The sequence below is a fragment of the Urocitellus parryii genome, chromosome 3, assembly GCF_045843805.1.
Source record: "Urocitellus parryii isolate mUroPar1 chromosome 3, mUroPar1.hap1, whole genome shotgun sequence".
Lineage (NCBI taxonomy): Eukaryota > Metazoa > Chordata > Mammalia > Rodentia > Sciuridae > Urocitellus > Urocitellus parryii.
In genome coordinates this window covers 62,662,893-62,677,125 of record NC_135533.1, presented here as the reverse complement: position 1 = coordinate 62,677,125, position 14,233 = coordinate 62,662,893, and the positions used below count along the sequence as shown (strand labels likewise).

The following is a 14,233-nucleotide window of genomic DNA, read 5'->3' as shown; positions in this document are numbered from 1 at the left end:
CCCTTTTACTGTAAATCATTTCTTCCATTTGTATTGTCTTGTCTTACCCCTCCTTTCCTCTTATATGTCATTTTGTATAACCCTGAGGATCGCCTTCCATTTCCATGCAATTTCCCTTCTCACTTCCTTTCCCTCCCACCTCTCAACCCTGTTAATGTAAATCTTCTTCTCAAGCCCTTCGTCCCTACCCTGTCCTTGTTTCCTCCCCTTATGTCAAAGGAGTCATTTGGTATTTGTTTTTTAAAGATTGACTAGCTTCACTTAGCATAATCTGCTCTAATGCCATCCATTTCCCTCCAAATTCTATGATTTTGTCATTTTTTAGTGCAGAGTAATACTCCATTGTGTATAAATGCCACATTTTTTTATCCATTCATCTATTGAAGGGCATCTAGGCTGATTCTACAATCTTGCTATCGTGAATTGTGCTGCTATGAACATCGATGTAGCAGTGTCCCTGTAGCATGCTCTTATTAGGTCTTTAGGGAATAGACCGAGAAGGGGGATAGCTGGGTCAAATGGTGGTTCCATTCCCAGCTTTCCAAGAAATCTCCATACTGCTTTCCAAATTGGCTGCACCAGTTTGCAGTCCCACCAGCAATGAACAAGAGTGCCCTTTTCCCCGCATCCTCTCCAGCACTTATTGTTGTTTGACTTCCTAATGGCTGCCAATCTTACTGGAGTGAGATGGTATCTTAGGGTAGTTTTGATTTGCATTTCTCTGACTGCTAGCGATGGTGAGCATTTTTTCATGTACTTATTGATTGATTGTATGTCCTCCTCTGAGAAGTGTCTGTTCAGGTCCTTGGCCCATTTATTGATTGGGTTATTTGTTATCTTATTGTCTAATTTTTTGAGTTCTTTATATATTCTGGTTATTAGGGCTCTATCTGAAGTGTGTGGAGTAAAGATTTGTTCCCAGGATGTAGGCTCCCTGTTTATCTCTCTTATTGTTTCTTTTGCTGAGAAAAAACTTTTTAGTTTGAGTAAGTCCCATTTGTTGATTCTAATTGTTAACTCTTGTGCTATGGGTGTCCTATTGAGGAATTTGGAGCCTGATCCCACAGTATGTAGATCATAACCAACTTTTTCTTCTATCAGATGCCGTGTCTCTGATTTAATGTCAAGCTCCTTGATCCATTTTGAGTTAACTTTTGTGCATGGCGAGAGATAGGGATTCAGATTCATTTTGATGCAAATGGATTTCCAGTTTTCCCAGCACCATTTGTTGAAGATGCTATCCTTCCTCCATTGCATGCTTTTAGCCCCTTTATCAAATATAAGATAGTTGTAGTTTTGTGGATTGGTTACTGTGTCCTCTATTCTGTACCATTGGTCCACCCGCCTGTTTTGGTACCAGTACCATGCTGTTTTTGTTACTATTGCTCTGTAGTATAGTTTGAAGTCTGGTATCGCTATACCGCCTGATTCACACTTCCTGTTTAGTATTGTTTTTGCTATTCTGGGTCTTTTATTATTCCATATGAATTTCATGATTCTTTTATCTATTTCTACAAGAAATGCTGTTGGGATTTTGATTGGCATTGCATTGAACTTATAGAGAACTTTTGATAATATTGCCATTTTGATGATGTTAGTTCTGCCTATCCATGAGCAGGGTATATTTTTCCATCTTCTAAGGTCTTCTTCTATATCTTTCTTTAGGGTTCTGTAATTTTCATTGTATAAATCTTTCACCTCTTTTGTTAGGTTGATTCCCAAGTATTTTATTTTTTGGGGGGATATTGTGAACGGAGTAGTTGTCCTCATTTCCATTTCAGAGGGTTTGTTGCTGATATACAGGAATGCCTTTGATTTATACGTGTTGATCTTATATCCTGCCACTTTGCTGAATTCATTTATTAGCTCTAATAGCTTCTTTGTAGACCCTTTTGGGTCTGCTAGGTATAGAATCATATCATCTGCAAATAGTGATAATTTAAGTTCTTCTTTTTCTATTTTTATGCCTTTAATTTCTTTCGTCTGTCTAATTGCTCTGGCCAGTGTTTCGAGGACTATGTTGAACAGAAGTGGTGAGAGAGGGCATCCCTGTCTTGTACCAGATCTTAGAGGGAATGCCTTCAATTTTTCTCCATTCAGAATGATGCTGGCCTGTGGCTTATCATAGATTGCTTTTACAATGTTGAGGTATGATCCAGTTATCCCTAATTTTTCTAGAGTTTTGAACCATAAAGGGATGCTGTACTTTGTCGAATGCTTTTTCTGCATCTATGGAGATGATCATATGGTTCTTATTTTTAAGTCTATTGATGTGGTGAATAACATTTATTGATTTCCGTATATTGAACCAGCCTTGCATCCCATGGATGAATCCTACTTGATCATGGTGTATAATTTTTTTGATATGTATTTGAATCCGATTCACCAGAATTTTATTGAGGATTTTTGCGTCAAGGTTCATTAGAGATATTGGTCTGTAGTTTTCTTTCTTTGAAGTGTCTTTGTCTGGTTTCGGGATCAGGGTGATGTTGGCCTCGTAGAATGAATTTGGAAGTTCTCCCTGTTTTTCTATTTCCTGAAATAGCTTGAAAAGTATTGCTGTTAGTTCCTCTTTAAAGGTTTTGTAAAACTCTGCTGTATACCCATCCAGTCCTGGGCTTTTCTTAGTTGGTAATCTTTTGATGGTTTCTTCTATTTCCTCTATTGTTATTGGTCTGTTTAGGTTGTCTATATCCTCCTGACTCAATCTGGGCAGATCATAAGACTTAAGGAATTTATCTATGCCTTCACTATCTTGTATTTTATTGGAGTATAAGGATTCAAAATAATTTCTGATTATCTTCTGTATTTCTGAAGTGTCTGTTGTGATATTGCCTTTTTCATCTCGTATGCTAGTAATTTGGGTTCTCTCTCTTCTTCTCTTCGTTAGCATGGCTAAGGGTCTGTCAATTTTATTTATTTTTTTCAAAGAACGAACTTTTAGTTTTGTCAATTTTTTCAATTGTTTCTTTTGTTTCAATTTCATTAATTTCAGCTCTGATTTTAATTATTTCTTGCCTTCTACTTCTTTTGCTGTTGTTTTGCTCTTCTTTTTCTAGGATTTTGAGATGAAGTATGAGATCATTTATTTGTTGGTTTTTTCTTTTTTTGAGGAATGAACTCCAAGCAATGAATTTTCCTCTTAGAACTGCTTTCAATGTGTCCCATAGGTTCCGATATGTTGTGTCTGTGTTTTCATTTAACTCTAGGAAGTTTTTAATTTCCTCCTTGATGTCTTCTAAAACCCATTGATCATTCAGCAACCTATTGTTCATTCTCCAAGTGATGCTTGATTTTTCCTTCCTTCTTTTATCATTGATTTTCAGTTTCATTCCATTATGATCAGATAAGATGCATGGTATTATCTCTACCCCTTTATATTGTTTAAGAGTTGCCCTGTGACATAATATATGGTCTATTTTTGAGAAGGTTCCATGTGCTGCTGAGAAAAAAGTGTAACTACTTGATGTTGGGTGGTATAGTCTATATATGTCAATTAAGTCTAGGTTGTTAATTGTGTTGTTGAGTTCTATAGTTTCCTTATTTAACTTTTGTTTGGTAGATCTGTCCAGTGGTGAAAGAGGTGTGTTGAAGTCTCCCATGATTATTGTATGGTGGTCTATTAGACTCTTGAACTTGAGAAGAGTTTGCTTGATGAACACAGCTGCACCATTATTTGGGGCATATATATTTATGATTGTTATGTCTTGTTGGTGTATGGTTCCCTTGAGCAGTATGAAGTGTCCTTTTTTATCCCTTTTTATTAACTTTGGCTTGAAATCTATTTTATTAGATATGAGTATGGACACTCCTGCTTGTTTCCGCAGTCCATATGAGTGGTATGATTTTTCCCAACCTTTCACCTTCAGTCTATGAATATCTTTTCCTATCAGATGTGTCTCCTGTAGGCAGCATATTGTTGGGTCTTGTTTTGTGATCCATTCTACTAGCCTGTGTCTCTTAATTGGTGAGTTTAAGCCATTAACATTCAGGGTTATTATTGAGATATGGTTTGTTTTTCTATCCATATTTGTTTATTGATGTTACTAAACCTGATTTGTTATCCTCTTTGACTACTTTCCTCCCTTTACTGTCCTACCTCCCATTGTTGGTTTTCAATGTTATATTCCATTTCCTCTTCCTATAGTGTTTTGCCAAGGATTTTTTGAAGAGATGGTTTTCTAGCTGCGAATTCTTTTAACTTTTGTTTATCGTGGAAGGTTTTAATTTCATCTTCTATCCTGAAGCTTAATTTCACCGGATACACGATTCTTGGTTGGAACCCATTTTCTTTCAGTGTTTGAAATATGTTATTCCAGGATCTTCTAGCTTTCAGAGTCTGTGTTGAGAGATCAGCTGTTATCCTGATTGGTTTACCCCTAAATGTAATCTGCTTTCTTTCTCTTGCAGCTTTTAAAATTCTCTCCTTATTCTGTATGTTGGACATCTTCATTATAATGTGTCTAGGTGTGGATTTCTTATGATTTTGCACATTCGGCGTCCTGTAGGCTTCTAGGATTTGGGATTCTGTCTCATTCTTCAAGTCTGGGAAGTTTTCTCGTATTATTTCACTGAATAGACTTTTTATTCCTTTGGTATGGAGCTCTGTGCCTTCCTGTATCCCAATGACTCTTAAATTTGGTCTTTTGATGTTGTCCCATAATTCTTGGATGTTCTGCTCATGGTTTCTTAGGAGACTTGCTGAGCTGTCTATGTTCTTTTCCAGTTGAAATACTTTGTCTTCATTGTCTGATGTTCTCTCTTCTAAGTGATCTACTCTGCTGGTAGTATTCTCAATTGAGTTTTTAAGTTGGTTTATTGTTTCCTGCATTTCTAGTATTTCTATTTGTTTGTTTTTTATTACCTCTATCTCCCTGTGAAATTGATCTTTTACTTCCTGGATTTGTTTGTCAATGTGATCTTTCATTGTCTGATTTTGCTGTCTCATGTCTTCCTTGAGACTCCAGATCATCTGAAGCATGTATATCCTGACCTCTCTATCTGACATTCCATCTGTTGCACCTATTACCTCTTCTAAAGTTGAGTTGACCTGTATTGCCTGTGGTCCTTTCTTTCCTTGTCTTTTCATACTGCTGGCATTTCTTTCTGCTTGGTGAAACTGTTGTGTTTTTGAAATTTTCCCTCTATTTATATTGCTCTTGTATAGTTGAAAAAACACCCTTTCAGGGCAGGTAGTGGCTGTGATCCTCCTCCAATTGGTGTGATCCGTCTACCACGCTGGCAGGCCCTAGGTCTGCTCTGCTGGTCGGTCAAAGGTCCGCCTACTCAGCAGCGCGAGGGGCACCTCTGTCACTCCGCAGGTTGCTGGGCCTAACCTCCCGATGGGTCACAGGTTCGCCTAGCTTGCAGGCACTGGGGCGGGGGGGGGGGGGGCGGTTCCGCCCCTCAGCAGGCTGCTCGGCCGATCTGCCGGTGGTCACAGTCCCGCCTACCTTGCAGACACTGGGGGAGAGGACGGGCCTGCCCCTCAGCAGGCCGCCGGCCCTGACCTACTGGTGGGTCCTGTCCGTGTTCCCTGCAGGCGCGTGTAGCTGTTCTGTGACTCCGCTGGTTGCTGGACCTGACCCGCCCGTGGGTTGCAGGTTCGCCTAGCTTGCAGGCACTGGTGGAGGGGCCGGTTCCATCCCTCAGCAGGCAGCCTAGTTCACTCTTTTGACCCAGCTATCGCCCTTCTCGGACTATTCCAGTTGATTCTTTTTCAGAATTTCTCCTTATTGAAGTGATCTTTCACTTCTTATATCTTCTTTCTGATTTCACTACTTACATTATATTTTATCTTGCAGATCAGTTTAACTATACAATTTCTAAATTTCTTCTCTGACATTTCCTCCACTGTGGTATCAGTGGAGTTTGCTATTGACCCATTCTGGTTTGGGTGGGATGGTTTGTTCCCTGGCTTTTTAATGTTGTTTTTGTGTCTAATCATCTATCCAAATGGATCTGAAGCAGCACAGCTTCTATTCTATGAGATTTTAGTGATCCTATAGGTTTCCAATGTCTCACAGATTAGGGGGTAGCCAAACAATTACAACCAACTATGCATACAATATTTAGCAATAAATTAAATACCTAATTTCTACTTGATACTTACAAAGTTAATTAACACAATAAACAGAATTGGTAGTTTCAGCAATTTCTATCAGTAAAGATAGTAATCATGAATTATATCTGGAATAAAATCAAACAATAGGTATGTTATTTATGACTTTTTGTATTAATTGTTGCTATAAAGTTAGTGTTTTATAAAACAATTAGTTTAGGAGAAGTTAAGAATAGCATTAATTAAGAGTACAGAAGAAGAGATGGGAGTAGAAAGGGGTTGGTACTTACAAGAGGTGAACAGGGCAGATGCAAAGGTGAGATAGGATGTGTTGTTGTTTATGAGGAAGAAGGAGAAACAGTAGAAGTAAGAGAATTAAAGGAAGAGTGAAAGAGTAGTAGAGTTTGATTGTTAGCAAGAGAAAAACAGAGAAATAGAAACAAAGGGGAATAGAGTTGTGAAACAGAGAATACAAAATCAATCCAAAATACACTAATTAAAAACCCTAACAACAGAGTAAAGAAAAACAACTTCTTTCAAGAAATGAGAAAGCAGAAATAAACATGTACATGTACAAATGTATAAATCTCCATCATGTATCAATCAAGTACCCATTAATAAAAAACAAACCACAGAATAGTCAATGAGGGTAAATGCTCGCTTTCTGTGCCAAACAGTATGTTTTTTTCTCAACTTCCCTTCTCAGGAGGATGGGGAGCTGTGGGAGGTTGTGTTGGCTCAATTTCCAGCATAGAGATGCTGCTGGGTTCTGTGAGATAAGTTTCTTGAAGTGAAGCTCCCATGGGTGGGGGTTAGGTCTGGTATTACCCCAGGTATTTTATTGCTTGAGAAGTTATAAAGTGTTAGTGAATCTATGCATCAATAAGACTGTACCCCACTAGTCTACCCAGGGCTCCACTCTTGGGAAGGGGAGCCAGTTCTTCACTGCTTCTGTTATTGGTGGATACTTCTCTTTCTGCTCCTGAGTACTAAGCAACTTCACCCCACCACACACACTTCCCCCCCATTCTGCCTTTCAGATTCTTGAGCCCCTGCCACTGATCCTGGGCTGGATTCAAGGGACCTGTATTACCCCTGGGAAAAATGCTTTCTGTGCCAGAACTTCTCCTGCTTTGCTAGGCTCTGTTTAGTTCTCCTGGCTAGCATCTGCCCGATTAAGGTATTGGACCCAGCCCTGAACTCACAGATGTAAGTTCTCCATCTGAGTTGGCACTGGTGCAGTGTGGACATCCCAAAATGTCTCCAGGTTCAGCTCCCATGCACAATAGTCAGACCCAGGGGGACTTTGGTGTACCAGTTGATAAGCTGAATAGCCTTTAGGTCAGCCCACGGCAGACTGCCCCTGTGATCCCAGGATTCTCCATGCCAAGAGTGTCTGCAGCATGTTTTACACTTTTACAACCTTGTGTACTAATTTCTCCTCCTAACAGGAGCTCAGCTCCAATTTTGTTCCTTTTCATTGTGTAATATATCCAAAGTTCCCAAGGCTCTCTGTCCAGTACTGAGCATTAGTGAAGTGCTTTTTTCACCCACCTCTCAGAGAAGCAGTTTTCCCACTGTTTGAGTCCCATGTTTCAAAGCTGTAAGAAAAATCACTTTCTGTTAGTCTGCCATATTCTCCACCTTCTGGAAGAATTGCTGATGCAGGTAGATCTCAATGAGAAAATAATTGAGCAAAATCTTGAAGGAGTTGATGGATCAAGACTTGTGACCACCCAAAGCAAGCATGTTTCAAGCAGAGAAAATGTCAGTTCAAAGTGATGGAGGCAACAATGCCTAGGGCAGAATGTGACCACCAGACAGTTTCAGATTCTAAAATAAGAGTCTATGAGAATAAACACACTTAAAACTCAAAAGAGTAAGTTCTTATGATATAATTTAATCCATAATATAGTGATAGACACATTCTTGTTCCATCATTCATTCAAAGGCCAAACAGGTATATAGTAAGTTTTTCCTATTCCTGAGCACTGAAAACACAAACCTGAGTTAGACAATAGGGAAAGACTCATGTAACTTAATCATTACCTTCCATATCATGAGGAATGCCATAATAATGTTGTATACAGAATGGTAATTTTCTTGCATAATAATAAGAAGGAGTTATTAACTATCTGGAGAAAGTCATAAATGGCTTCTCTGAGAAAGTGATATGTAATATGGTTCCTGAAGAATGAATGAAGTTTTACAAGGAAGAAATGATAGGAGCATTTCTGGGAAACAATACCATGTCTGTAAAATAAATGAAAATGCTGAAAAAACTAATGAAAAAGTCTTGATCTCACTGAATGCATAGTATATGAGGGGGTAAAGAAGCAATGAGAAAAATGTGAAATACTGCATTCTGAGTATTTTGACTCTAGTCTGTAGGAAGAGCGTGTTAGTAGAAGAGTGATGTAATCAGGTTTGTAAAATAGAACTCTTTGATAGTGGATGGAGAGGATAGATTGCACCATGCAGGCAATCCCCTACGCTTACCAGCTGTTCATGAGAGGTCCCTGTAGATACATGTATAAAGATGCTTTAATTCTTATGGGAAAACTTTATAACATTACATAGGAATCTTACCGCTAGTGTTGATGCAGAACAGAACTCAACACAGGATAGGTTACTTCCGAAAATATTTAAATGATAATCTCAAGGGGTATACAATATGAGGTTTTACAAAATTCCATTCTAGACCTTGAGTTATTTAATGAGGTATCCTAAGTAATTCTAAAACAATATCAAATATTTGTTGAGTGCTGCTCATATATCCTGTACTGTGCTAGTTCCTTTTATGCATTACCTCATATACTCCTCCTAACAGTTCTGAGGTAGTTATTATAACTTTCTGCATATTATAAATGAAGAAAATGCTATCTAGGGAGGTTAAATAATAGCTCATAGAAAGAAAAGCATTTTTGATTCAGGTACCTTTAATTGCACATGCAACACTACACTGCTTCATTAAATATCTGGCACACATTGGCATTTGCAGCATTTTGTGATTAAGGCACAGCTCACATCTAAAATGTTTTCTCTTCTACAGGTTTGCACCTTACTGTAGTTTGTGCACTGAAATATTCTGGTTTTTCAGCTTGAAAGATAAATTGAGTTTATTGTGTTAAGAACTGGGAAGGGTCTGGGATTTTGTCTTCCTTGAAAGATGAGAGATTTTCTTTCCTCAGGTTCCAGAACACTGTTACAAGATATAAAGCACTTAGTTCAAGTACAAAAGACATTGTTACTCATGAGACTTGCAGAAATCAGAATGTTAACATTCACATTGGTTCCTTAAGTCTCAAATTCCAAAAGGTAAGACAAAGAGGACCAAATGACATCTGCACATGCAGTAGGTTGATTGGAGGAGAGAAACTTTGAGCTTAGGGAACAGAAACTTTGATATAATAGAATAAGTAACAATAAGTAGAAAGGAGACAAAAGGAAGAACAGAGAAATCTAATTTTAATTTAAGGTTCTTCATACCTTTAAAGGTCTCTCACTCCCCTAGGTTTGTCATTCCAAAATTTCTAGGACATCTGTAAATCATATTAGAGAGTTACCATAAACTCACTCAGTTATAAAAATCACCTTGTGCACTATTAACTAGCTCATGCAATAAATAGATCAAGTGAAGACAGAAGCAACATGTTAAGAAACTTATAATTTAGGGGATTTCCCAATATTATCTATTAATCAGACAAAGGAGAACAAGGATCCTGAGAGGGAGCAGATGGGTATAAACTGTCCTTTGATCATAAGACTGATGTCATACTCACATACACACCCTTCCCATGCCCATCCCTCACCAAGTTTCTTTTCAAAGAAGGGCCTAAGAACCCCCAAAATTATTTCTTTGTTCAGATAGCCCAGATTCTTTCTTGAAAATGAAGCTACTTTCTTAATAAATATCTGTGTCTCTGACTAACACCCACTGAAATTCTCTTCTGTCACATACACCAAAGACCCCACTTATCCTAAGTTGAGTTCCCTCCCCATTTCCAGGAACTCCTCAGACCATCTTTCTGGTGACAGAATCTTCAAAAGGGACACTGGATGATCTAGGAGGAAGATATTATTATACTATACAATAAAGAAAGCAGCCCCTTGTTCTAGAGGGAGGCACTTTCTATATTTTAAGACCGGTGGTTATACAAACATCCTCCTAAAGATAGCCTAAAATAAAGATGGTTAGGTTTTAAGTTCACAAGACCTTCAGAAATGGGAAAAACCAGGGAGAATTATCTTCCAGGATTGCACCCAATGTGAACATGAACTGGAGAACATATAAGAACATCTAATCACCCACCACTTCTAACTAACACATCTGAAATCCCACAGAAACCTTGAAATGCAAACATTTCCTAGAACTTGACTTGGGTAAGTAAGCCAAGTTCTATTTCAGTGTCAGTTTCAGACAGAAGTTTGTGGATTTTATTACATGATTAATGGAATTTATTTTTACTTAAATCACAGAAACTATTACTTTTGGATAAATTTTGATACCACAGTTGAAGGACAGGTATGCTTCAAAGCATGTTTTTAGCACTGTAATTGGCTGAATCATACATATCCTTATCTATTCTCCATAGTAGAGAGGTTCTACTTAAATAATTTAACTTTTAATAAAGTACTACCACCAGTTAAGATTCCTAGCCATTCTGATTTTCTTAGGGTCTTGAATAAAAATGTATTTTTTCCTCATCAAGCACAACTTTATTAATCCAGTCAATAAATCAAGGATTTTTTCCAAATTCTAACTGTTGCTAACTTTAGATGGGTTTTCAGTCTATTGACATTATCGCTGGAGATTATGCAATTTTTATAGGTGATCTTTGGATCAAATATTACATGAAGCATAATTTTGAAGTCATAAAAGTATCTAAGAAGAAATGAACAATGAATACTACGTGGGCAGTATGACATAAACATTAATTTCTCAATGCAAATAATTTTGCAGTAATAAATGAAGTAAATAGAAAGAAAATATGATGGTAGGAATGCTGGCACTACTGCTATTTAAAAAAAGAGGTATGTCACCAAAGGGCTCAGTGAAGGTCACATCAACATAAGTGAAAAAATTGGTTGTGATAAAAAAAATGGGACATCCAAGAGGATGTGATATATTCAAAAATCTTCAAGAGAATTGTGAAGACATTTCACAATACTGACAGTGTAAAAGATAAAATGTGGGAAGTTGATCCAAACTAGAAAGAAATAAAATAATTTACCAAGACACAGAAAGGATCTGTGATAAAAGTTGTGGGATGAAAAGGTTAGAACTATTGAAATTATTTTTCAAAAGATTTTTCATAAACATTTTAATTCTCATTTAAATTACAATGCATCAAATACATATTTTACTGTTTTAAACATTTTTGTTCATTCCTAACCCATAGTAACAGAGTTTTTAATGTTTTGAGACACTTTCTATAAGTACTGCAACTCAGAAAGCAAAGTAAGTTGGCAGTTAATATGCTCCAGTGATTGTCTCACCACAGACACACAGAGAGTGAAAGACTCTCAGGACCAAACCACCTTCACAACAGCTAAGGAAATCAGGTCAGAGACCATAGTGCCTGCTTTTAGAATAATGAATTCAAAAGGTGCATTGAAGAAGGTAGGAAGTAAAGAGTAGTCAAGCAGTCCTGTGGAGAGACACCTGCTGCTGGGAAGGGAAGAGAGAATGAAGTCAGGTTTTAGACTTGAAACCCAGGATCAGACCTCCCATGGTGAAATCTGGTACTAGGAAAACTCCAGACCCCTGCTGGAAGTACTGGATGGGCCAGTGCCACTGAAACCCAGACAACCCTGACTGCCTCCCCAACTTTGGGTGGCAAAGTGGGAAGAAAGACTGCACTTGCTGGGATCTACCACAGGGTTTTATCTTGGAGTCCAGTGCCCAGCCCAAACTACTTCTGGCACAAATAATTTAACATTAACGTTTTTTATTTATTTTCTTTCTTCCTTTCTTGTGGTTCTGGGAATCAAACCCAGGTCCTATGCATGGTAGGCAAGTGTTCTACCACTGCACTATATCCTCAGTCCTTCATGGGTATATAAGCTTCACATAAGTTCCCCTGACAAGAGTAATCTTTAAAAAAACAAAACAAAACAAACAAAACAAAACTATTCTACTTGCAGAGCACCTTCCACTAGGTCAATAAGGATTAAAGAACAAATCACCCGAACTTCTTGCCAAAAATTCTCCATAGTATACACACATCAACTCTCAAGACACAGATTAAATTGTTATTTAGTGATCCTGGCTTTGCTGAGATAATCTCATCAGATTTATATGGGAAGCAGACCTAGAAGTTGTAATATGACCTATGTGCATAATCACTCAATTAAATAAAATTAAATGATTGGCTTCCACGTTGAGTAACAACTTGTTGACCTGATGGCTTAATTTGTGTAAAGACTGAATTTGTATATAAATAGCCACACATTTGTTGATGGTATTGCCACGGGCATTAGGGAGCTGGTCTAAATATGAATATCTTCAAGATTTTATTGGTATATACAGGTTTGTTTAGATTTGATGTTTTTTTTTCTTTTGATAAATGCAAGTTTAAGTGCTAGTTTAGAAATTTGTTGAGATCCATTTAATTTATTGAATATTTTGTTCTTGTAGTGTGTGTGTGTGTGTGTGTGTGTGTGTGAGAGAGAGAGAGAGAGAGAGAGAGAGAGAGAGAGAGAGAGAGAGAGAGAGATTAAAGAACAAAGACTCAAAATAATCTGGAATTATTTCAAATAGGAATTTACTTTTAGTGTTTTTGTTTTTTTAGGATCCTCTTTTTGTAGCTTAATTTGCTTTTTAAAAATCTTCTATTTTACAACAAGTAGTCATGAAATATGTATAAATTTATGACTATTTTTAATGTTAGGCTATTGTTGGATATCTTATGTAACTACGTGTGTGTGTGTGTGTGTGTGTGTGTGTATGTATGTGTGTGTGTTTATCCTTTTAATCATACCACATTGTCTGGAAGTAAGTTTTAGGATGTGTTTATTTCTGGTTTTCCCTCTAGGGGTGCAATATAGTGCAATTTATAAGTTATAACTAAATCAAAATTAATCTCTCTTCTTTCTTAAAAAATGAAAATAAGTCAATTAAAACAAAGGCATTGAGTTTTTTCAAATAGCATTTAATATTGAAAAACAGCAGGCTTTAAAAACTTTAAAAACATAACAAGTGAACATGAAAAATTGACTGAAATGATCTATAAACTGAATAAGGAAGTGAGCGAAACTACCATCTTGACTGGAGAAATCATTCTGTATGGTAATAAGTATGCATGTTGAATGAAAAAATAAAGATAGTAAATTTGGGATCTCAACTTGTTCTTTCAAGTTTGTTGTGTACAGCCCAACATAGAAACATAATACTGAATGCAGTTTAGAGAAAAACAAACAAACATTGATTAGGTTTAGAAGAAATTTTTTTCCCAAATATAATTTCAGCTATGTATGTAATTTAGGGGACGAATATCTAGAATGATTATTGGTAAAAATTTTCATTTGTGTATTTTCTTGGTATTACTTAAGAAGTATCTCTGTGTTATCTTTTCAGTGTTTTCCTACATTGGAGCAGAAATTCAGATATTAATTAACCCTGTGAATTTGCCTGAAAACATGGCCCCTGGAACACAACTCAGTCGGGCTTATGATAAAGATGTGGCAGGAAAAGCAGATGCATATCGCTTTCTGAATAAAACAAAGGATTTTGTCATTGATGCAAGTAAATGAATATTAACATTTTTATATTTTTATTTATGTTATATTTATTATTTAAGATTTAGGCTTAAAAGAAAATGACTTAGTTATATGGCATATTGAGATTTTTGGCATACTTTGCTTTAGTTAATATCTCTAAAGAGACTTCAGATTTTTGCTTTGCCCCTAACTCATGATGTTCTACAGTGTTTCCAGAAAGAAGTAAAAGTTTTGTTCATTGTTAACCTGAGAGTCACCTCCTTCTTTTCAGGAAAAAAAAAAAACAAAAAAAAAACAGCCTTTGAATAATAGAAAAGAGGATCCAGTATATATACTACTTTCTAGAAAAACAATTTAAAATATACTTTGGCTAAGTGAATTGCAATTCCCCCCACCCCCGCCGAAGTGAATGAACTAGCCCAGACAGGGAGAACTCATACCTGGTCAGGT

General features: G+C 36.9%; 1 protein-coding gene across 1 annotated transcript in view; it reads left to right on the top strand.

The window, feature by feature from the left end:
- The first annotated feature begins 12,559 nt into the window (after positions 1 to 12,559).
- LOC113180147 (cadherin-related family member 4-like) overlaps positions 12,560 to 14,233 on the top strand; it is a 154,431-nt gene continuing 152,757 nt past the window's right edge. The window contains exons 1-2 of the mRNA XM_077796430.1: positions 12,560 to 12,593; positions 13,641 to 13,808. Of these exons, the coding sequence (XP_077652556.1) occupies positions 12,560 to 12,593; positions 13,641 to 13,808 (202 nt within the window). The remainder of the gene's footprint in view (positions 12,594 to 13,640; positions 13,809 to 14,233) is intronic.